At 43.9% G+C, this 24,857-nt stretch overlaps 1 protein-coding gene across 16 annotated transcripts in view; it reads right to left on the bottom strand.

Moving 5' to 3' along the window:
- The window catches only part of LOC112227775 (receptor-type tyrosine-protein phosphatase mu-like), a 316,891-nt gene that overhangs the window by 49,819 nt on the left and 242,215 nt on the right, over positions 1–24,857 (bottom strand). For 5 of the 16 annotated variants that reach the window (XM_042308521.1, XM_042308524.1, XM_042308528.1 and 2 more), the window contains 7 exons: positions 23,737–23,811; positions 23,149–23,175; positions 18,829–18,840; positions 17,821–18,020; positions 15,483–15,491; positions 9,107–9,194; positions 7,835–7,911 (listed from right to left, as the gene is read on the bottom strand). In XM_042308521.1, coding sequence (XP_042164455.1) covers positions 7,835–7,911; positions 9,107–9,194; positions 15,483–15,491; positions 17,821–18,020; positions 18,829–18,840; positions 23,149–23,175; positions 23,737–23,811 — 488 coding nt within the window. The remainder of the gene's footprint in view (positions 1–7,834; positions 7,912–9,106; positions 9,195–15,482; positions 15,492–17,820; positions 18,021–18,828; positions 18,841–23,148; positions 23,176–23,736; positions 23,812–24,857) is intronic. The other 11 variants (XM_042308522.1, XM_042308525.1, XM_042308531.1 and 8 more) reach the window with 7 other exon arrangements.

The raw sequence follows: 24,857 nt of genomic DNA, 5'->3' as shown, positions 1-24,857 counted from the left end.
GAAACCATATCCACTTAGAGTGCTGTCTAACGCGTACCAACTCCGGTCTTGACAACGAGAGCGGACGCTTTCAGAATGATCTCTTTATCAATCTGTGAGCACCTGAACACAATGTCTCTGACATGAAGACGCCATGTGGGCGTGTGAAATTATTTACAGGCCCTTTCATTTCGAGAGATAGCGACTTGTTCCACCTACGCTGCAAATTTACCCTAATTTACACTGGCCTTTGAAGAGGAGAGAGCTAAGTGTGCTAATGTGGCTAATGACATGTGAAAGCAAAGCTTGGCGTGGAGGTAGAGGGGGAGATGAGGAGTGAGGCGAGGAGGAGACAAGGGAGGTAAGTATACGCAGGGGGAGGTTGGTTGGCATTGGTGGCACCATGCCAGCTGGTTGATGGGAGAGGAAAATAACATTGACTGTCAACAGCAATAGCCAGGGGGGTAAACAAGGAGTGGGCTTCTAGTGTTAAACGGTCACCCGGGAAACAAACTAAAGGCCCTACAGTATGTACTGGCCGTGGACAGACTGTATCCAGAACATAGAGATGGACAGTGTTCTAGTTCTAATTCCATAGTCCTGACTGGATATACAGGACACATGGTGGTCAAAGGCAGCTCTGTTTACGCCACAGCATAGATGGACATTTGGCTCACATTTGTGATGAATGTGTGTGTGCGCGTGCATGTGAGAGACAGTCGTGGAACTCTCCAGAGTGTGTCACTGACTGTTTCTTCTTTCTCCTCTCGTTATCTCTGCTGTGTCTCTCAGGTTCAACAAAAAAGATGACTCCATTTTGTTTTACTTCTACATAAATCAGAAAATGTAATTTTGATAAACATTTCCCCCAAAGAACTTTGAAGGAAACACCTTTGGGTAGAATAGGATTGAAATCTATGTTGTACAATCAGCTTCCACACAACAGCCTCTTGCATGGCCACCGGATGGTTCACAATCACAGTTGGTACAGAAGCTTATCGTTTTTTGACACAATGACAGATTCATTGAAGTATCACAAAGGCTTTTTCTCAATTTCACACACCCGGCGTGATAGCGGCAGGGGGACCGCTGACCTGTGGCACAAGCAGGGCTTGTGGTGTGTGTGTGTGTTTACCGGGACCCTGCTGTTTGTCAGTCCATGACCCAAAGTGTGGGCTCTGTTTACATCTGAGGCTCAAAACAAATCGAAGGCAAACTTTCTGACGGGCCATCTGGATCAATGCCCCATCTCTCTCGCTCTCAAAATTATAAAACGCAACATGCAACAATTTCAAAGATTTAACGAGTTACAGGTCATATAAGGAAATCTGTCAAATTAAATAACTGCATTAGGCTCTAATCTCTGGACTTCACATGACTAGGAATACAGATATGCATCTGTTGGTTTATAGTTTTTTTCAAAGTAATTGGGGTCTGAAATTATTTAGACTCCTTGACTTTTTCACTTATTTGTTACGTTACAGCCTTATTCTAAAATGGATTCATTTTTTCATCATCAATCTACACACAACACCCCATAATGACAGAGCGATAACAGGTTATTTTTGCAAATGTCTAAAAATAAAAAACATAAATACCAAAATTTAACTCAGGATCATCCTGTTTCCATTGATCAGTCTTGATCAGTCCATTGATCAGTCCCAAGAAGACTCGAGGCTGTAATCGCTACCAAAGGTGCTTCAACAAAATACTGAGTAAAGGTTATGAATACTTATGTAAATGTATCTGTTTTTTTAGTGGGGTATTGGCGTAGATTGATGAGGGGGAAAAATTATTTAATCCATTTTAGAATAAGGCTGTAACGTAACAAAATATGGAAAAAGTCAAGGGGTCTTAATAATTTCCCAAATGCACTCTGTGTGTGTGTGTGTGTGGGGTGTGTGTGTGTGTGTGTGTGTGTCTATACATAGTACCAATCAAAAGTTTGGACAGGCCCACTCATTCAAGGGTTTTTCTTTATTTTTTACATTTTTCTATATTGTAGAATAATATTGAAGACATCAAAACTATGAAATAACACATGTAGTAACCAAAAAAGTGTTAAACAAATCAAAATATATTTTAGATTCTTCAAAGTAGCCACACTTTGCCTTGATGACAGCTATGCACACTCTTGGCATTCTCTCAACCAGCTTCACCTGGAATGCTTTTCCAACAGTCTTGTAGGAGTTTCCACATATGCTGAGCACTTGTTGGCTGCTGTTCCTTCACTCTGCGGTCAAACTCATCCCAAACCATCTCAATTGGGTTAAGCTCAGGTAATTGTGAAGGCCAAGTCATCTGATGGAGCACTCCATCACTCTCCTTCTTGGTCAAATAGACCTTACACAGTCTGGGTCATTGTCCTGTTAACCTTTTTTTGATAGGTGGCAACATTTACACTTTTGGATGAATAGCGTGCCCAGAGTGAACTGCCTCCTACTCTGTCCCAGATGCTAATATAACAAGGTTGATGAAATCCGAGCAAGGGTAGTATTCCAGAGAGACATCAGAGACTGTAACGTTCTTTGCTTCACGGAAACATGGCTCACTCAAGAGACGCTAACTGAGTCGGTGCAGCCAGCTGGTTTCTTCACGCATCGCGCCGACAGAAACAACGATCTTTCTGGTAAGAAGAGGGGTTGGGGGGGGTATGCCTTATGATTAACAAGACGTGGTGTGATCATAACAAAATACAGGAACTCAAGTCCTTCTGTTCACCTGACTTAGAATTCCTCACAATCAAATGTCGATTGCATTATCTACCAAGGGAATTCTCTTCGATTATAATGACAGCCGTATATATTCCCCCCCAAGCAGACACATCGATGGCCCTGAAAGAACTTTATTTGACTCTATGCAAACTGGAAACCACATATCCTGAGACTGCATTCATTGTAGCTGGGGATTTTAACAAGGCTATTCTGAAAACAAGACTCCCTAAATTGTATCAGTATATCAATTGTGCAACCAGGGCTGGTAAAACCCAGCCTACAGACAGAAACTAAAACAAGAAGCTCCCGCGCTCAGGACTGTTCAACGCTGGTCCGACCAATCTGATTCCACGCTTCAAGACTGCTTCGATCACGTGGATTGGGATATGTTCCTCATTGCTTCCAACAACAACATTGAGGAATACGCTGATTCGGTGAGCGAGTTCATTAGAAAGTGCATTGACGATGTCGTACCCATAGCAACGATCAAAACATTCCCAAACCAGAAACATTGGATTGATGGCAGCATTCGCGTGAAACTGAAAGCGCGAACCACTGCTTTTAACCAGGGCAAGGTGACCGGAAACATGACCGAATACAAACAGTGTAGCTATTCCCTCCGCAAGGCAATCAAAACAAGCTAAGCGTCAGCATTAGAGACAAAGTAGAGTCAAAATTCAACGGCTCAGACACAAGAGGTATGTGGCAGGGTCTACAGTCAATCACGGATTACAAAAAGAAAACCAGCCCCGTCGCGGACCAGGATGTCTTGCTCCCAGACAGACTAAATAACCTTTTTGCCCGCTTTGAGGACAATACAGTGCCACTGACACGGCCCGCTACCAAAACCTGCGGACTCTCCTTCACTGCAGCAGACGTTAGTTAAACATTTAAACATGTTAACCCCTCGCAAAGCTGCAGGCCTAGACAGCATCCCCAGCCACGTCCTCAGAGCATGCGCAGACCAGCTGGCTGGTGTGTTTACGGACATATTCAATCAATCCTTATCCCAGTCTGCTGTTCCCACATGCTTCAAGAGGGCCACCATTGTCCCTGTTCCCAAGAAAGCTAAGGTAACCAAGCTAAACGACTACCGCCCCGTAGCACTCACTTCCGTCATCATGAAGTGCTTTGAGAGACTAGTCAAGGACCATATCACCTCCACCCTACCTGACACCCTAGACCCACTCCAATTTGCTTACCGCCCAAATAGGTCCACAGACGACGCAATCGCAACCACATTGCCCTAACCCATCTGGACAAGAGAAATACCTATGTGAGAATGCTGTTCATTGACTACAGCTCAGCATTTAACACTATAGTACCCTCCAAACTCGTCACCAAGCTCGAGACCCTGGGTCTCGACACCGCCCTGTGCAACTGGGTACTGGACTTCCTGACGGGCCGCCCCCAGGTGATGAGGGTAGGTAACAACATCTCCACCCCACTGATCCTCAACACTGGGGCCCCACAAGGGTGTGTTCTGAGCCCTCTCCTGTACTCCCTGTTCACCCACGACTCCGTGGCCATGCATGCCTCCAACTCAATCAATAGTTTGCGGACAACACTACAGTGGTAGGCTTGATTACCAACAACGAGACGGCCTACAGGGAGGAGGTGAGGGCCCTCAGAGTGTGGTGTCAGGAAAATAACCTCACACTCAACATCAACAAAACAAAGGAGATGATTGTGGACTTCAGGAAACAGCAGAGGGAGCACCCCCCCTATCCACAGACGGGACAGTAGTGGAGAAGGTGGAAAGTTTTGTGAAGAAGGCGCAGCAGTGCCTCCTCAACCTCAGGAGGCTGACGAAATTTGGCTTGTCACCAAAAGCACTCACAAACTTCTACAGATGCACAATCGAGAGCATCCTGTCGGGCTGTATTACCGCCTGGTACGGCAACTGCTCCACCCACAACCGTAAGGCTCTCCAGAGGGTAGTGAGGTCTGCACAACGCATCACCGGGGGCAAACTACCTGCCCTCCAGGACACCTACACCACCTGATGTCACAGGAAGGCCATAAAGATCATCAAGGACAACAACCACCCGAGCCACTGCCTGTTCACCCCGCTATCATCCAGAAGGCGAGGTCAGTACAGGTGAATCAAAGCAGGGCCGAGAGTCTGAACAACAGCTTCTATCTCAAGGCCATCAGACTGTTAAACAGCTACCACTAACATTGAGTGGCTGCTGCCAACATACTGACTCAACTCCAGCCACTTTAATAAGCCACTTTAATAATGTAGAAATTGATGTAAAAATATATCACTAGCCACTTTAAACAATGCTACTTAATATAATGTTTACATACCCTACATTACTCATCTCATATGTATATGTATATACTGTACTCTATATAATCTACTGCATCTTTATGTAATACATGTATCACTAGCCACTTTAAACTATGCCACTTTGTGTTATACTGTACTCGATACCATCTACTCCATCTTGCCTATGCCATTCTGTACCATCACTCATTCATATATCTTTGTGTACATATTCTTTATCCCTTTACACTTGTGTGTATAAGGTAGTAGTTTTGGAATTGTTAGGTTAGATTACTCGTTGGTTATTACTGCATTGTCGGAACTAGAAGCACAAGCATTTCGCTACGCTCGCATTAACATCTGCTAACCATGTGTATGTGACAAATAAATTTGATTTGATTTGATTTATTATTAGTATTGGTTAGACAAAAAACTGAAGTTTCTAAAACTGTTTGAATGATGTCTGAGTTTTACAGAACTCATATGGCAGGTGAAAACCAGACAAAAATGCAACCAGGAAGTGGGAAATCTGAGGTTTGTAGTTTTTCAACTCAGCCCCCATTGAAGATACAGGGTGATGTTAGTTATTTTTCACTTCCCAAGGCTTCCACTAGATGTCAACAGTATTTAGAACCTGTTTCGAGGATTCTACTCTAAAGGAGGGGCTCATAAGGGCTCTTTGAGTGAGTGGTATGGCAGAGTGCCACAGCCTCGGTCTGGCGCGCTCACGCGAAAGGTAGCTTCGTTCCACTTAATTTGTACAGACAATTGAATTGTCCGGTTGGAACATTAATTAAGTTTTATGTTAAAAACATCCTAAAGATTGATTCCATACTTAGGTTGGCATGTTTCTACGGGCTGTAACAGAACTTTTTGAACTTTTCGTCCGAAGTTCGGCGCGACCTGAACGCGCTTTTGGATTTGTTTACCAAACGCCATAACAAAAGAAGATATTTAGACATAACTGATGGACATGATCGAACAAATCAAAACATTTATGGTGGAACTGGGATTCCTGGGAGTGCATTCTGATGAAGATCATCAAAGGTAAGTGAATATTTAAAATGCTATTTCTGAGCAATGTTGACTACCCAATATGGCGGGTATCTTTTTGGCTGCTTTGTTGTCTATTGGCTGTACTCAGATTATTGCATGGTTTGCTTTCTCCATAAAGTCTTTTTGAAATCTGACACAGCGGTTGCATTAAGGAGACGTTTATCTAAAGTTCAATGTATAATAGTTGTATTTTTATCAATGTTTATTATGAGTATTTCTATAAATTGATGTGGCAATATCACCGCATGTTTTAGAACTACTGAACGTAACGCGCCAATGTAAACTCAGATTTTTTTGATATAAATATGAACTTTATCAAACAAAACATACATGTATTGTGTAACAAAGTCCTATGAGTGTCATCTGATGAAGATCATCAAAGGTTAGTGATTAATTTTATCTTTATTTCTGCTTTTTGTGACTTCTCTGTTTGCCTGGAAAAAATGGCTGTGTTTTTCTGTGGCTTGGTGGTGACCTAACAATTGTTTGTGGTGCTCTCACTGTAAATCCTTTTTGAAATCAGACACTGTGGCTGGATTAATGAGAATTTTATCTTTAAAATGGTGTGAAATATTTGTATGCTTGAGGAATTTTAATTATGAGATTTTTGTTGTTTTGACGCCCTGCACTTTAACTGGCTATTGCGGGGAGTCCTAGAAAGGTTGAAAAACAAATGATAGTCCCACTAAGCACAAACCAGATGGGATGGCATATAGCTGCAGAAAGCTGTGGTAGCCATGCTGGTTAAGTGTGCTTTGAATTCTGAATACATCACAGAAAGTGTCACCAGTAAAGCACTATCACACCACCTCCATGCTTCACGGTGGGAAACACACATGCGGAGATCTTCCTTTCACCTGCTCTGCGTCTCACAAAGACACGGCAGTTGGAACCATAAAGCTCAAATTTGGACTCATCAGACCAAAGGACAGATTTCCAGTGGTCTAATGTCCATTGCTCGTGTTTCTTTGCCCAAGCAAGTCTCTTCTTACTATTGGTGTCCTTTAGTAGTGGTTTCTTTGCAACAATTCAACCATGAATGTGTGATTCACACAGTCTCCTCTGAACAGTTGATGTTGAGATGTGTCTATTACTTGAACTCTGTGAAGCATTTATTTGCATTTATCTGCAATATCCGAGGCTGGTAACTCTAATGAACTTATCATCTGCTGTAGAGGTAACTCTGGGTCTTCCTTTCCTGTGACGGTCCTCATAAGAGCCAGTTTCATCACAGCGCTTGATGGTTTTTGTGCACTTGAAGAAACTTTCAAAGTTCTCTTTGCTTACTTGAGCTGTTCTTGCCATAATACCGACTTGGTCTTTTACCAAATAGGGCTGTCTTCTGTATACCACCCCTACCTTGTCACAACACAACTGATTTGCTCAAACACATTAAAGCACACAACTTAACAAAGCACACCTTGAATTGAATTGCATTCCAGGTGAAGATGGTTGAGAGAATGCCATGAGTGTTCAATGCTGTAATCAAGGCAAAGGGTGGCTACTTTGAAGAATCTTGATTTGTTTAAAACTTTTTGGTTACTACATGATTTCATATGTGTTATTTCATAGCTTTGATGTCATCACTATTATTCTGCAATGAAGAAAACAGTAAAAATAAAGACAAATCCCGGAATGAGTAGGTGTGTCTAAACTTCTGAATGGTGTGTGGGAAGAGGAGGAGAGCAGGTAGGAGGATTGTGGGTTTAAGCAGGAGCCTGATCATCATCTCATTCCATCTGAGAGCTATGCATCTGCACAGACACACGCTGGCTGACCTTTATGTCTAAGCCCAGGCTGGTGTTGTACTTACATCCACGTAATTTGCATTAATGTAATCAGAGCTCTGCTCTCCCTCGATAGCCTGCAGCCGGACGCGGGAGTGATCATCTGGATAAAGACAGGACAGAGAAAGAAAAAACAAGAGAGAGGACGAGAAAACAAGGCCCCATTAGTAATATTGATGAGACAGAGAGGAAAACACTGGTCGGCTATCCCTGTGGAGGAGAGTGTCCACCGAGTTTAAGGTCATCAACTCCTGCACATACTGCAAAACTACCTAGCCACTGTGCTGATGTCTAACATATGCCCTCTAGAACAAAGGCTTTCCTGGGTTAATAAGTTGATTTAGTCCCTATTCATTTGGATACCAGTCAACAATTATTTGTAAGATAACTATGCTGTTCAGTTGTTCAGTTACAGTTTTCAGTTATTGTTTCACCTTAGTTGTTGTTGGGATTCAAAGTGATGGATCTGGGCACAGTAAAAGCCCGTATCACCAGATAGGTGCAGAGAAGTTTGGGCAGTCAACTACTGTGATGTGTGACTCTACTTAATCAAATTCATCACATGACAGAGCTCGGTTGTGAAACAAGTGTCTCTCCATTAGTCATAACAATTCATTATGACTGATAGGAGAACGATCTTCTCTGATCTCCTTCTTTCTCTCCCATTGCACAGAGGAGATGCTAACGTACTCTGAATGATTTATTCACTAATTATTATAACCGGCAGAAAACTGTCAGTCCCCCCCAATGTGCCCTCCAGCTCATTGGTTGTCGCGCCATGTGCAGCACTGCGATTGGTCGGTTGCTCATTTGCAGGGACAGGAAGTGTCAGGAATCTTATTGACATGGAAATAACTGGGGCGGTCACCTCATTACTGATGGGGTTGTGTGTGTGTGTGTGTGTGTGTGTGTGTGTGTGTGTGTGTGTGTGTGTGTGTGTGTGTGTGTGTGTGTGTGTGTGTTGTTTGTGTTTCGGAGTAGGCCGATGGGGAAAAAATAAATGTGTGAAATGGTTCTGTAGAGAATGATGGAACCCTAGGCCATGTCAAGGCTCATTTTCATAATTGCCAAGTCAATTAGGACCGCCTGTGTTGTATCCACATGCACATTCAACGTGGTTTGGAATGAGGATCATAGCTTCAAGACACATTTTTCATGTGATCCTATCTTTATGTTGCTTTACAATAACAGACAATATATCAATGACATTTTTCACAATAATGTTCACTAATCCATATCTAACCATTAGGGGATTGAAAGACAACAACAAATACTGGTGACATATCATTTGTACCCACATGCAATGATGTTTCCGTAGCGGTTCTTCATCCTGTTCTCGTCTTTCTTGGCAGAGTCCCATGGTGCAGACTGTCCTTCAAAGAAGCTCTGTGGAGAAAAAAAAGAGAGAGAGAGAGATTGTAAATACAACCTATATTTATGTTTATTTATTTTCCCTTTCATACTTCAACTATTTGCACATCATTACAATACTGTTTATAGACATATGACATTTGAAATGTCTATTTAAAAAAAAACTTTTGTGAGTGTTTACTGTTCATTTCAATTTTTGTCCTTTTGTTTATTATCTATTTCACTTGCTTTGGCAATGTAAACATGTGTTTTCCCATGCCAATAAAGCCCCTTAAATTGAATTGAGCGAGAGAAAGAAAGAGAAGACATGAAAGGTCCAAAGGGTTAGGAGGTCAGCTCTTTAAATGACAACCCAGCGGCAGATCCTGTCGGGTCAAAAGAGGAGACACATTATTAAAAATAGAGATATATATCTATCCACATCATTATTAGACATGAAAGGAGGCAGGAAAATAGCCTTCTGGGAACCTTTTCAGAAAAGGTGCCCATTACGCTGGTGCTGTAAGCCAATCAGAATCGTCCTCACCGAGGTAGAACACTAGTCCAGCACAAACTGTACCAACATACTCCTCTAAAGGACTAGTTCCCCCGAAAAATAACATGAGATGAAATAGAATAAAAACAACCACATATAGACACTGGGCTGATAAAACCCTACTCTGCCCGAGCAGAGCACCTCATGAAAAATGTATCATATTAGTTTTTTGCCATTCTGATCTCGCACCGGGACACGCAATTAGGACTAATTATTAAAATAAACATCAGCACTGGAGTAGTGCTGGTGAGGCAGCTGCCTGCTGCCTCTTCCCCCGTAAGTTAATGTCTCCTCCAACTCCCTCTTCCCCTGTAAGTTAGTGTCTCCTCCAGCTCCCTCTTCCCCCTGTAAGTTAATGTCTCCTCCAGCTCCCTCTTCCCCTGTAAGTTAATGTCTCCTCCAGCTCACTCTTCCCCCTGTAAGTTAATGTCTCCTCCAGCTCCCTCTTCCCCCTGTAAGTTAATGTCTCCTCCAGCTGCCTGCTCCCTCTTCCCCTGTAAGTTAATGTCTCTTCCAGCTGCCTGCTGCCTCTTCCCCTGTAAGTTAATGTCTCCTCTATCTGCCTCTTACCCCTGTAAGTTAATGCCTCCTCCAGCTGCCTGCTTCCTCTTCCCCTGTAAGTTAATGTCTCTTCCAGCTGCCTCTTCCCCCTGTAAGTTAATGTCTCCTCCAGCTCCCTCTTCCCCCTGCAAGTTAATGCCTCCTCCAGCTCCCTCTTCCCCTGTAAGTTAATGTCTCCTCCAGCTGCCTCTTCCCCCTGTAAGTTAATGTCTCCTCCAGCTGCCTCTTCCCCCTGTAAGTTCATGTCTCCTCCAGCTGCCTCTTCCCCCTGTAAGTTAATGCCTCCTCCAGCTCCCTCTTCCCCCTGTAAGTTAATGTCTCCTCCAGCTGCCTCTTCCCCCTGTAAGTTAATGTCTCCTCCAGCTGCCTCTTCCCCCTGTAAGTTAATGTCTCCTCCAGCTCCCTCTTCCCCCTGTATTTTAATGTCTCCTCCACCTGCCTCTTCCCCCTGTAAGTTAATGCCTCCTCCAGCTGCCTCTTCCCCCTGTAAGTTCATGTTTCCTCCAGCTGCCTGCTGCCTTTTCCCCTGTAAGTTAATGTCTCCTCCAGCTGCCTCTTCCCCCTGTAAGTTAATGTCTCCTCCAGCTGCCTCTTCCCCCTGTAAGTTAATGTCTCCTCCAGCTGCCTCTTCCCCCTGTAAGTTCATGTCTCCTCCAGCTGCCTCTTCCCCCTGTAAGTTAATGTCTCTTCCAGCTGCCTGCTGCCTCTTCCCCTGTAAGTTAATGTCTCCTCCAGCTCCCTCTTCCCCTGTAAGTTAATGTCTCCTCCAGCTTCCTCTTCCCCTGTAAGTTATTGTCTCCTCCAGTTCCCTCTTCCCCCTGTAAGTTAATGTCTCCTCCAGCTCCCTCTTCCCCTGTAAGTTCATGTCTCCTCCAGCTGCCTCTTCCCCTGTAAGTTCGTCTCCTCCAGCTGCCTCTTCCCCCTGTAAGTTAATGTCTCCTCCAGCTGCCTCTTCCCCCTGTAAGTTAATGTCTCCTCCAGCTGCCTCTTCCCCCTGTAAGTTAATGTCTCCTCCAGCTGCCTCTTCCCCTGCAAGTTAATGTCTCCTCCAGCTCCCTCTTCCCCCTGTAAGTTAATGTCTCCTCCAGCTCCCTCTTCCCCCTGTAAGTTAATGTCTCCTCCAGCTGCCTGCTGCCGCGTCCCCTGTAAGTTAATGTCTCCTCCAGCTCCCTCTTCCCCTGTAAGTTAATGTCTCCTCCAGCTGCCTCTTCCCCCTGTAAGTTAATGTCTCCTCCAGCTGCCTGCTGCCGCGTCCCCTGTAAGTTAATGTCTCCTCCAGCTCCCTCTTCCCCTGTAAGTTAATGTCTCCTCCAGCTCCCTCTTCCCCCTGTAAGTTGATGTCTCCTCCAGCTCCCTCTTCCCCCTGTAAGTTAATGTCTCCTCCAGCTGCCTCTTCCCCTGCAAGTTAATGTCTCCTCCAGCTCCCTCTTCCCCCTGTAAGTCAATGTCTCCTCCAGCTCCCTCTTCCCCCTGTAAGTTAATGTCTCCTCCAGCTGCCTGCTGCCGCGTCCCCTGTAAGTTAATGTCTCCTCCAGCTCCCTCTTCCCCTGTAAGTTAATGTCTCCTCCAGCTCCCTCTTCCCCCTGTAAGTTAATGTCTCCTCCAGCTGCCTCTTCCCCTGCAAGTTAATGTCTCCTCCAGCTCCCTCTTCCCCCTGTAAGTTAATGTCTCCTCCAGCTCCCTCTTCCCCCTGTAAGTTAATGTCTCCTCCAGCTGCCTGCTGCCGCGTCCCCTGTAAGTTAATGTCTCCTCCAGCTGCCTGCTGCCGCGTCCCCTGTAAGTTAATGTCTCCTCCAGCTCCCTCTTCCCCTGTAAGTTAATGTCTCCTCCAGCTGCCTCTTCCTCCTGTAAGTTAATGTCTAATCCAGCTCTCCTTCCCCCTGTAGCTCCCCAGCTCCCCTTCCCCCTGTAAGTTAATGTCTCCTCCAGCTCCCTCTTCCCCCTGTAAGTTAATGTCTCCTCCAGCTCCCCCTTCCCCCTGTAAGTTAATGTCTCCTCCAGCTCCCTCTTCCCCCTGTAAGTTAATGTCTCCTCCAGCTGCCTGCTGCCGCGTCCCCTGTAAGTTAATGTCTACTCCAGCTGCCTCTTCCTCCTGTAAGTTAATGTCTCCTCCAGCTGCCTGCTACCTCTCCAACGAGTTTCAAGAATGTATAAATAGATCATAATGATGCATTGTAGCCGTATCCATCCAACGTTCCTTCCGATACCTCTCTCTCAGCCCCATCAGACAACTGATCTGATTAGCTCTGATTGCCTGCAGTGGAGCCTCTTTTGGCCAAGGAAGCCGCTTGCTCCCCCCATATCTCTCCCTCGCACGCTTGTTCCCCTCAATGATAAAATGACACAGAACTCGTTCAGAGGACAAGAAGCCTTGATCAGTGCTCCAAGTGGATAATGGCAAGCAGCCTGGTCCCCATGGCGAGGAGCCCCACTCTCACGGATGTCGTCGTCGTCCCCCTCCCTGCCCGCCCACACCACCGAGTGCCAGACGTAATGAGAGAAATGACACTTCCACTCGATATCAAATAACAAAATTGAAATTTGTGGTATTTTCTGTGACTGCCTAAGGTGGGAAAATATGCCATTTCTTAACAGTCATCGATGACAGAAATCAGTCTTTGGCAAGGCTTACATGGCTGTTTGAGTAAATGAGGAATGAGGGAGAAATCAGAGAGGAGGAATCAAGTTTTTATTTTCCTGAAGACATCTTTGAACAAGGGAATCAGGTATACACGCTGTGACGTCACCTTGAAACGTGTTTAAAAGACTAGCATTATCACATGACCTTTTACCGGCCACATTGGGTATGGGGAGAAACTTGCCGTCGCAGGCCTTGTAAACCGCCACTACAAGTGACACTTTGAAGGGCAGGCCATATTTGAATGCAGATTGCTTTTTCTCTCTTCGAATGCCTCAGAATTGGATGCAGTAAAGAGACATTAAACACAGTTTAATGGGCGGGAGAAGAACGTTGCCGCAAACTACTTTCGACACGCGTCAAACTTCAGGGGTGAGCGGTGTCAGAGGGAAAAAAAGAGCTTCAAGAATAAATCATTTCACATTGTCAAAATAGTTTGGGGAGAGTTAGAGAACACAAAAAAATGATTAAGTGACGTGAAATGCACCAATGCTGGCACGTGTTCAACTATTCATATTTGTACTTGAGAATTTTTTCATGTTCAGGTGTAATATTGGATCTCTAGTTTAGAGAAATAATAGATTTTGCAACAATGTCTACTGTGTTTGTAAGACTTCTATGCTAATGTAGAGATCAAGGGAAAACCCAAAACTGGGTTTCAAGAAATGTTAAGAGTCTACAACATGCTTTTTCTGAGCCTGATAATCACCCAAACATTGGCTGCTAATGAAAAAAGGTCTTGTTAAATATAAAAGGTATAATATTGAATTATTAACATCCATAGCAGCCTTGCTGCAAGATGTGGGGGAATTACAAGTCAAATAGTTAGGAGGCAGCCCCAGGCTTCATCTAACCCCATTGGCAGTATCATGCTAATTCTCCATTGGCCAGGTTTTCTCACCACCTGCCAGTAAGCCTTAACGTGATTGGTGGAAAACAAGTAATGAATTCAAAGCCCTGCATACTTTTCCGTCTCAAACTTTTTCAAAGCATCACACAGGTGATTTTCATTGAAGTAGACCAACTGAGATGAGATCTATGGTCCACTCTCACGGGCCCGAATCCAAACAAAAGTGCTCTCTTATCCTAAACAAGCGAGTGAACAAACAGTGTGGAAGCCATTGTTCCCGCGGCTCAAAGGAGCTTCTGAATGGCTGTTGATGTTCAGTCTCTCACTCAGGTGCGACACCAACCCCTTTTGATTCTAAAACCCCCTTGTGATTTCACCCTCAACGCTACTGACTACAGGGCCACAGAGACTCTGAAAACACTCCTCAGAGGCACCAAACGTGGTAGGGCCTTAGACAAAGCTTCAGCAGCAAAACAGATCCACTGCGTTTTTACCTCACACAACGCTTCTCAAGTGTTTACCAGTAGGCAGCAAAATCTGGCATAAATACAAAGGCACATTTCGGCAATTAACATAATGCTTGGAAGATGCTGCCCGTATGAAGCCAATCTGAGGAGAGAAACAGTGTGTTATGATTACATGAAAGGTAAACCGAGTTGGATGTTGAACAGTGTGTTACAGAGTAAGATGGTGTAGTGGTTAGGGAGGTGCATATGAGGGAGGAAAAGTAAGGGCCATTCATGAATAACGATCACAGCAAAATCTGCATATTAATGGCTGATTTAGGTACAAATTAGGTTGATCTCAGGAACTCAATTGGTTTCAACTAAATATGATCTGCAAGTCTTAATATTTTGGTTTTTGAATGCAACATACCATACCAAGAGGGCAAGCTGGAGCAGTTACAGCCTTTCATGAGTAAACATTTCAAATGGCTTCTGACTGCATTATCATCAAAACAAATCAAATGTGTTTTTTGCCTTTGAAGAAGAGGCAGGCCTGAACTGGAGCAGGCCCATTTACTGTGTGTCTGGGATGAATGCGGAGTGTGTTTTGTCTACAAACACTTCCATTAGGATTGGACCTCTGGTACGTGCTGTTGTGTCGACGGAACAACACTCATTTTACTGCTCTTTGATTCTCACTGGCCACAGGGGATTCATTTGGAGCAGAATTATTTTTGTTTTTCTAGTATTTTATGATTTGTAGGCCTACTTAAATGCATGTTTTTGGACACAGACAATCAAATCAAATGTTATTTAACACATTTAACACTTAACCAACAATGCAGTTTTCAGAAAAACAAGAGTTAAGAAAAATATTTACTAAATAAATGAAAGAAAAAAATGAAAGAGCAACAGTAAAATACAAGTAGCGGAGCTATATACAGGGGGTTCCGGTATCGAGTCAATGTGAGGGGGTACAGGTTAGTCGAGATAATTGAGGTAATATGTACATGTAGGTAGCAGTAAAATGACTATACATTGATAATAGATTAAACAGTATTAAAAAAAACGTGTGTGGTGGGGTGTCAATGCAAATAGTCCGGGTAGCCATCAGAACAGCAGGTATAAAAGAACGAATTATGATCAATATCGTAGGAACCATCTCTACAAGATAGGAGCTATAGGTTGTATGCTAGCTGCATCTAGAATACTACGACAAAGCAACGATATAAAAACAGATTTCACAATCAAACCAAAAAGGGGACTCGCTTACCTGGTTTATCTTTCCCATAGACAAAGTTATGGAATAACAAGAAGCATGGAATCGGGGGAGAGATTAGAATTGATCAGTTTAGTTTGGTGCTCGGCTCGTCATGTCTAGACCATTTACACCTAAGACAGTGGTAGCAGGAAAAGAAAAGAGAACGACGTCTCTAACTTTTAGAGGCGTTGCAAATAGAAAGATAGAAAATGTTTTTTAAAAAACAGTGAAGTGAAGCACTTTCAGATGGAGGGGTGGAAAGGGGGGGGTATAAATTATTCCACACTATTTTTTCCCCGACTGGCAATACTGTATTATTGCACTAGTAGCCTAAGCCTTCCATCCATATCCATAATGAATTGAGCCCTGAGGGTAGCACCAAACCACAGGGCCCGGGTATTGGAGCTTGAATTATTGATTTGATTCCTGTGTCGTTTATTGTGTAAGTAGTGGGTATAGCAAAGTAAAGGATAAGATGGGAGGGGGGTTGGTGGATAGTTCATTACAGGTAAATACCCTCTGTTGAAAAAGGTAGAAACTCCCTTGTGATGGGTTGGAAGGTGAGCGAGGTAGCTTGTGTATACTGTATGTACACACACAAACAAATATGTGCATTCAAGCACACTCCCACACACAAACGTAACACCACAATCACACACTATGTGCTGAGTGGCGAGGGAATAAGACACTGCTGTGACATTCGTTAGGTCTGTCATCAGCTTCTGGAGAGAAGCGCTGTTCTCAGCTAGTTCATTCACAATACAGACTCTAGGCATCGCTGGCAGCTCGCAATGGTCTCAGCCGTTAACACAAGGTCACAGTCTCAGAAATCCCCCTTACGTGTGTGTGTTTATTGAATGTGCGTGTGTGTGTTTATTGAGTGTGTATGTGTGTGCGTGGTGTAGGATTTTCAAGATTTAGAAGGCAAATTTTCAAACCATGGCGGTTTAGTGTTGCTAGACTAAATGGATGGTGTCCACGAGGCAGTAAGATCCAAGCAGTGTGGCATGCAGTCAACAAACTGCAGGAGCCCAAACACTAAGCCAGAGAAATTCAGTGGTGACACAAACATTGGAACGGGAGGAGTGTGTGGACACAGAACTAGTGCAATTTGTGCACTAATTGCTCATGACAAGTTCATTCACAAAGAAAAAAAGTGCAACTCCATGCAGAAACATCTAACAAACAAGGAATCTAAACACTAAAGAAAAAAGAAGGAAAGCAACAAACCAGGAAAGAAGGCAAGCATTAAAAGCAACAAACCAGGAAAGAAGGCAAGCATTAAAAGCAAACAAACCAGGAAAGAAGGCAAGCATTAAAAGCAAACAAACCAGGAAAGAAGGCAAGCATTAAAAGCAACAAACCAGGAAAGAAGGCAAGCATTAAAAGCAAACAAACCAGGAAAGAAGGCAAGCATTAAAAGCAAACAAACCAGGAAAGAAGGCAAGCATTAAAAGCAAAAACAAAAGAAGGCCAGGAAAGAAGGCAAGCATTAAAAGCAACAAACCAGGAAAGAAGGCAAGCATTAAAAGCAACAAACCAGGAAAGAAGGCAAGCATTAAAAGCAACAAACCAGGAAAGAAGGCAAGCATTAAAAGCAACAAACCAGGAAAGAAGGCAAGCATTAAAAGCAAACAAACCAGGAAAGAAGGCAAGCATTAAAAGCAACAAACCAGGAAAGAAGGCAAGCAACAAACCAGGAAAGAAGGCAAGCATTAAAAGCAACAAACCAGGAAAGAAGGCAAGCATAAAAGCAAACAAACCAGGAAAGAAGGCAAGCATTAAAAGCAACAAACCAGGAAAGAAGGCAAGCATTAAAAGCAACAAACCAGGAAAGAAGGCAAGCATTAAAAGCAACAAACCAGGAAAGAAGGCAAGCATTAAAAGCAACAAACCAGGAAAGAAGGCAAGCATTAAAAGCAACAAACCAGGAAAGAAGGCAAGCATTAAAAGCAACAAACCAGGAAAGAAGGCAAGCATTAAAAGCAACAAACCAGGAAAGAAGGCAAGCATTAAAAGCAACATACCAGGAAAGAAGGCAAGCATTAAAAGCAACAAACCAGGAAAGAAGGCAAGCATTAAAAGCAACAAAGAAACACAAAAAAGAAGGAAAAACAAAATAAAATAAAGACAAACAGGGACCTGTGTGCTTGGTTTGTTTCAGAGTGAGGGAGCCTACAAAGACAGAGACAGACTGGTGACGTGGAATATGTGTATACTGGACATGGTGGTTTGTGGGGACACTGTGGTATGTGGGGACACTGTGGTATGTGGGGACACTGTGTGCCATGTGAGAGAGGACAGGGGGGACACTACACTAGTCAGACAGGCAGGTAGTTGGGGCTCTCACCTCATACTCCTCCTTAAAGCCGTAGCCCTCGGCACACTTCATCTGGGTGATGTGCTGGAGCAGGTCGGCCACGCGGATGGCCGGGTGGAGCTGACCGGTCTGGTAGGGAGGAACATCCGCCACCTCCCTCTTCTTCTTATAGGAGTGGCTGTGGGACTGGACCAGACTACTGGTGTCACTGGTCATGGTGTGGTTCTCATCTGGAAATACAGAGGAAGGACAAGGACACACAAACACACACACTGGTCAGGACTGGAGTGCTGCACAACCCCACAGACAGAGTAAAGGAAACACTGTTGACATTATAATGGATGAATACAAGGTCACAATATAAAGTTATTCAATGACAAAACATGAAATGAAAAGGAGTTACTTATAAACTACGTCGTGCTCAACTAGTTATTTCAGTGCTGTAAAACGTGGTGAAGACAACATAATGGATCTTGTATTATAACACTATGTTTCAATAGATGGTGCCCAGTATCTCTATTTACATCTATTTTCTATGAGGGGAAAGAGCTGGTTTTATTTCTATTGACGCTAGAATAGCCCTCAGTTCTGATAACGCTAGCTTGTGGCTAACTTCTCAATAAAATCCTTTCTATCCTCAGAATTTGACCAATGGCAAAATAAGGTTGCACAAATGATGGAATGGCAGCGGTGAATGGATGACGTGGGTGCACGATCAAATGAAGTGGCTACCTTGGTCGGTAACTACGTCTGACGGGGAAATCGGAACACAAAATGTCAGAGGCGTGAGACCCCCATTCAACAAAGGGGGGTATGTCAGTCCACATATGCATGAGGCAACACTGTCCACGGGTGGAGTCAGACCGCCATGCTAGCTAATAGCTTCACAGGAGGAAGGGGGGCGTGAGATGCGCTAACACAAGTGCATGCGTGGCAACAAGATGGGAGAGCAGCCCCCAAGGCAAGCCCCTTTTCAATAGCATGAGGCACACACACATCTCCTCACCCCAGAGAAAACAGGGCAGACTGGCAACTTACCATTAATGGGCACTTTATTAGAGGACATAACAGGTTAAATGTGAAGAAGAAAAGAAGAGAAAGGAAACAGGGTATAAGCAACAATATAAAGTTTAGGCATGAGCACCTGCACAGTTTTAATTTTCTCTAGCTGTTTCTAGGCACCAACATTTTTTCCCCATTCCGGGTGTCCTGATCAAAGCAACTATTCAGTTCAATTGGACACCTCTCAGAAAGCTAGATTTGGGACACTTTAGTTGGGGTTGTGTTAATTTGGTTGGAATCACCTAGAATTGGCCATTTCAATGTAATCAATGCTGATAATTACATGATAAAGAACCAAAACATTTTGTTTACTTAATAACATTTTCATTTGACATTTGCCAAATCAGTTTAACTAACTTGACCTATATTGTCAAAGCCAGAATAATCCTGCAGCAACAGGATTTGAACCTTTAGTCCATAATGTTGCTTGATCTGGCCAAAAGTAGGCTACATGAAAAGTTCAATACTCTTAATATAACCGTTTGTTAGTGTGGGTTTTTAGTGAATTTCTGTAAATTTATGAAAATTCTCAGCAACAAAAGAGTGATCAAATTAAGATCCTACATCTGTGGTAAATCATCTCCTGATCAGGTTTGAAAACCTCTCTAGAAAACAAGTGAAACCACTAGCTTGCCCTTTTCCTAGGTACTGTAAACGGTGAATGTGAACTATTGGGACTTGCCTGGGGAAACATCTAGAATATCACCCATGCCATGCTTGCTTGAGAAACTGTTGTGCTTTTTAGCTCTGTCTACTATCCTAACGTGTGTAAATCTGGTTAAAAGAAAATACATTTTAGTGTATGTTAATATTTTAAATGTCTACAGGTGGTGTGAGTATGTTGTCTAATGTACCTGGCTGCACAACAAACAACCTACCAAGACAAGGTTATTGAAACTGCAAGTTTCTCTAAATGAAAGGGTTGGAACTGACAATTATTGTTCTGAAGGACTTGACAAGGGTCGGCTAGGCAATAGTTACATTGGCAAAAGTGGATAATTCCTTAGCTTTGCCCGAGAGCTTTCCAATGTTTGCCACTTCTCTATATGGTCATTGCTATGGCGATGGGAACTTCTTTCTGCTATGGCGATGGGAACTACTTTCTGCTATGGCGATGGGAACTTCTTTCTGCTATGGCGATGGGAACTACTTTCTGCTATGGCGATGGGAACTTCTTTCTGCTATGGCGATGGGAACTACTTTCTGCTATGGCGATGGGAACTACTTTTTGCTATGGCGATGGGAACTACTTTCTGCTATGGCGATGGGAACTACTTTCTGCTATGGCGATGGGAACTACTTTCTGCTATGGCGATGGGAACAACTTTCTGCTATGGGAACTTCTTTCTGCTATGGCGATGGGAACTACTTTCTGCTATGGCGATGGGAACTACTTTCTGCTATGGCGATGGGAACTTCTTTCTGCTATGGCGATGGGAACTACTTTCTGCTATGGCGATGGGAACTACTTTCTGCTATGGCGATGGGAACTTCTTTCTGCTATGGCGATGGGAACTACTTTCTGCTATGGCGATGGGAACTACTTTCTGCTATGGCGATGGGAACTACTTTCTGCTATGGCGATGGGAACTACTTTCTGCTATGGCGATGGGAACTACTTTCTGCTATGGCGATGGGAACAACTTTCTGCTATGGGAACTTCTTTCTGCTATGGCGATGGGAACTTCTTTCTGCTATGGCGATGGGAACAATTTTCTGCTATGGCGATGGGAACTTCTTTCTGCTATGGCGATGGGAACTACTTTCTGCTATGGCGATGGGAACTTCTTTCTGCTATGGCGATGGGAACTACTTTCTGCTATGGCGATGGGAACAACTTTCTGCTATGGCGATGGGAACTACTTTCTGCTATGGCGATGGGAACTACTTTCTGCTATGGCGATGGGAACTTCTTTCTGCTATGGCGATGGGAACTTCTTTCTGCTATGGCGATGGGAACTTCTTTCTGCTATGGCGATGGGAACTTCTTTCTGCTATGGGAACTACTTTCTGCTATGGCGATGGGAACAACTTTCTGCTCTGGCGATGGGAACTACTTTCTGCTCTGGCGATGGGAACAACTTTCTGCTCTGGCGATGGGAACAACTTTCTGCTATGGCGATGGGAACTACTTTCTGCTATGAGGATGGGAACTACTTTCTGCTATGGCGTTGGGAACAACTTTCTGCTATGGCGATGGGAACTACTTTCTGCTATGGCGATGGGAACTACTTTCTGCTATGGCGATGGGAACTACTTTCTGCTATGGTGATGGGAACTTCTTTCTGCTATGGCGATGGGAACTTCTTTCTGCTATGGCGATGGGAACTTCTTTCTGCTATGGCGATGGGAACTACTTTCTGCTATGGGAACTACTTTCTGCTATGGCGATGGGAACAACTTTCTGCTCTGGCGATGGGAACTACTTTCTGCTCTGGCGATGGGAACAACTTTCTGCTCTGGCGTTGGGAACAACTTTCTGCTATGGCGATGGGAACTACTTTCTGCTATGGGAACTACTTTCTGCTATGGCGATGGGAACAACTTTCTGCTCTGGCGATGGGAACTACTTTCTGCTCTGGCGATGGGAACAACTTTCTGCTCTGGCGTTGGGAACAACTTTCTGCTATGGCGATGGGAACTACTTTCTGCTGTGGCGATGGGAACAACTTTCTGCTATGGGGATGGGAACTACTTTCTGCTATGGCGATGGGAACTACTTTCTGCTACGGGGATGGGAACTATTTTCTGCTATGACGATGGGAACTACTTTCTGCTCTGGCGATTGGAACTACTTTCTGCTATGGAGATGGGAACTACTTTCTGCTATGGCGATGGGAACTACTTTCTGCTATGGCGATGAGAACTTCTTTCTGCTATGGCGATGGGAACTACTTTCTGCTATGGCGATGGGAACTACTTTCTGCTATGGCGATGGGAACTACTTTCTGCTATGGGGAACTACTTTCTGCTATGGGAACTTCTTTCTGCTATGGCGATGGGAACTTCTTTCTGCTCTGGCGATTGGAACTACTTTCTGCTCTGGCGATTGGGAACTACTTTCTGCTATGGAGATGGGAACTACTTTCTGCTATGGCGATGGGAACAACTTTCTGCTATGGCGATGGGAACTACTTTCTGCTATGGCGATGGGAACTACTTTCTGCTATGGCGATGGGAACAACTTTCTGCTATGGGAACTTCTTTCTGCTATGGCGTTGGGAACAACTTTCTGCTATGGCGATGGGAACTACTTTCTGCTATGGGAACTACTTTCTGCTATGGGAACTACTTTCTGCTATGGCGTTGGGAACAACTTTCTGCTATGGCGATGGGAACTACTTTCTGCTATGGCGATGGGAACTACTTTCTGCTATGGCGATGGGAACTTCTTTCTGCTATGGCGATGGGAACTACTTTCTGCTATGGCGATGGGAACTTCTTTCTGCTATGGCGATGGGAACTTATTTCTGCTATGGCGATGGGAACTACTTTCTGCTATGGCGATGGGAACTACTGTCTGCTATGGCGATGGGAACTACTTTCTGCTATGGCGATGGGAACTACTTTCTGCTATGGCGATGGGAACTACTTTCTGCTATGGCGATGGGAACTTCTTTCTGCTATGGCGATGGGAACTACTTTCTGCTATGGCGATGGGAACTTCTTTCTGCTATGGCGATGGGAACTTCTTTCTGCTATGGCGATGGGAACTACTTTCTGCTATGGCCATGGGAACTACTGTCTGCTATGGCGATGGGAACTACTTTCTGCTATGGCGATAGGAACTACTTTCTGCTATGGCGATGGGAACTACTTTCTGCTATGGCGATAGGAACTACTTTCTGCTATGGCGATGGGAACTTCTTTCTGCTATGGCGATGGGAACTACTTTGTCTGTTTGTATGCATGCTTTCAGTTTGTTTGCTGTGCCACTCCCCCTCATCCAGTCCACATTGTCTGTCCATGCATATGAGAGGTCATAGACATACGTGACGTCACACGCACGACACGGAATGCGGATGGGATGGAGTGAATTAGCCAACCTCAGCTTGATTAGAAAGAAACAAAACCTTCTGGTCTGACATAAAGAAGAAAAGCAGGCAGGTATGAATGTGTGAAAGCCATTATCAGGAAGAAAAAAAACAGTCCAAATTACTCTGACTCTCTCTCTCTCTTCTCTCCCCCTTCCCTCAAATGCACAGCACCTGGTCTATTTTAGAGTAGGCTGTCTCTTAGTTGGTCTGTAAGCATAAGAAATGTATTGTAGGAAAAAAATAAAGAATGTATTCTCACCCAAGATAGCGGTTGGCACAAAGGGATCTGCCCACACCCCAAAACCAGTGCAGAGTAGGGGGTTAACAAAGAAGAGAGAATATAGCAGTGAATAGGGTGACGTGCTCTCCCTTCAGGTGAGACAGCAACATTCTAGCAGAGCAGTAAATTGTTATTACAGTCAACAAGAGAGGCAAAGAACCCCCCCCGCCCCCCATGGAAGAACAGCATAAATAGCTCATAAGTAACAATATGAGAGATTATAACTAAGTCAGTTTAATATCATGTCCAACAAAATCCATTATTACTTCAAATTGATCTACCAATATGGCTAAATATGGTTCTCCCAAGTAGGGGCCAGAAATAGAATGCTGAAGTGCAAACGCTATAGAGCAATTAAAACTGCAGGCAAAAAGAGAACAGGCATCATTACAGTGTTTTGCAGGCCACCGTTAGATCAAGCAGAACGTTTACCAAACAAAGGCGCCTTGATCGGCATTGGCCATTCATTAAAAGGTCAAAGTTGAAGGGGTCACTCGGAGATCAAGGGTCATAAGAGGTCAAAGAAGGTGGTATTAGTGTTAAAAGGAGTTTGAAGAGGTAGTTTACCTGGGTAGTAGGAGGTGGGTACAGACGTGCTGAGTGTGTTAGTCTTCATGGTGAATGACGAGGGCGAGGAAACGGCTTTTAGCAAGAGAGAGAGCAGTCAAACAGAATGGTCAATATAACCTTTAGTGAAGGAAGAAGTAATAGTACACAGTTGAAGTTGGAAGTTTACATACACCTGAGCCAAATACATTTAAACTCTGTTTTTCACAATTCCTGACATTTAATCCTAGTAAATATTCCCTGTCTTAGGTCAGTTAGGATCACCACTTTATTGTAAGAATGTGAAATGTCAGAATAATAATAGAGAGAATGATTTATTTCAGCTTTTATTTATTTCATCATATTCCCAGTGGGTCAGAAGTTACCATACAATCAATTAGTATTTGGTAGCATTGCCTTTAAATTGCTTCACTTGGGTCAAACGTTTCAGGTAGCCTTCCACAAGCTTCCCACAATAAGTTGGGGGAATTTTGGACTATTCCTCCTGATTGAGCTGGTGTAACTGAGTCAGGTTTGTAGGCCTCCTTGCTGGCACACACTTTTTCAGTTCTGCCGAAAAATTTTCAATAGGATTGAGTTCAGGGCTTTGTGATGGCCACACCAATACCTTGACTTTGTTGTCCTTATACCATCTTCCCATCTTTGGAAGTATGCTTGGGGTCATTGTTCATTTGGAAGACCCATTTGCAACCAAGCTTTAACCTCCTGACTGATGTCTTGAGATGTTGCTTCAATATATCCACATCATTTTCCTTTCTCATGATGCCATCTATTTTGTGAAGTGCATCAGTCCCTCCTGCAGCAAAGCACCCCCACAACATGATGCTGCCAGCCCGTGCTTCACGGTTGGGATGGTGATCTTCGGCTTGCAAGACTTCCCCTTTTTCCTCCAAACATAACGATGGTCATCATGGCCAAACAGTTATATTTTTGTTTCATCAGACCAGAGGACATTTCTCCAAAAAGTACGATCTTTGTCCCCATGCGCAGTTGCAAACCGTAGTCTGGCTTTTTTTGGCGGTTTTGGAGCAGTGGCTTCTTCCTTGCTGAGCGGCCTTTCAGGTTATGTCAATATAGGACTCGTTTTACTGTGGATATAGATACTTTTGTACTTGTTTCCT

This window comes from Oncorhynchus tshawytscha, linkage group LG29 (assembly GCF_018296145.1).
Source record: "Oncorhynchus tshawytscha isolate Ot180627B linkage group LG29, Otsh_v2.0, whole genome shotgun sequence".
NCBI classification, from domain to species: domain Eukaryota; kingdom Metazoa; phylum Chordata; class Actinopteri; order Salmoniformes; family Salmonidae; genus Oncorhynchus; species Oncorhynchus tshawytscha.
This window is presented reverse-complemented; position numbering and strand designations above follow the sequence as displayed.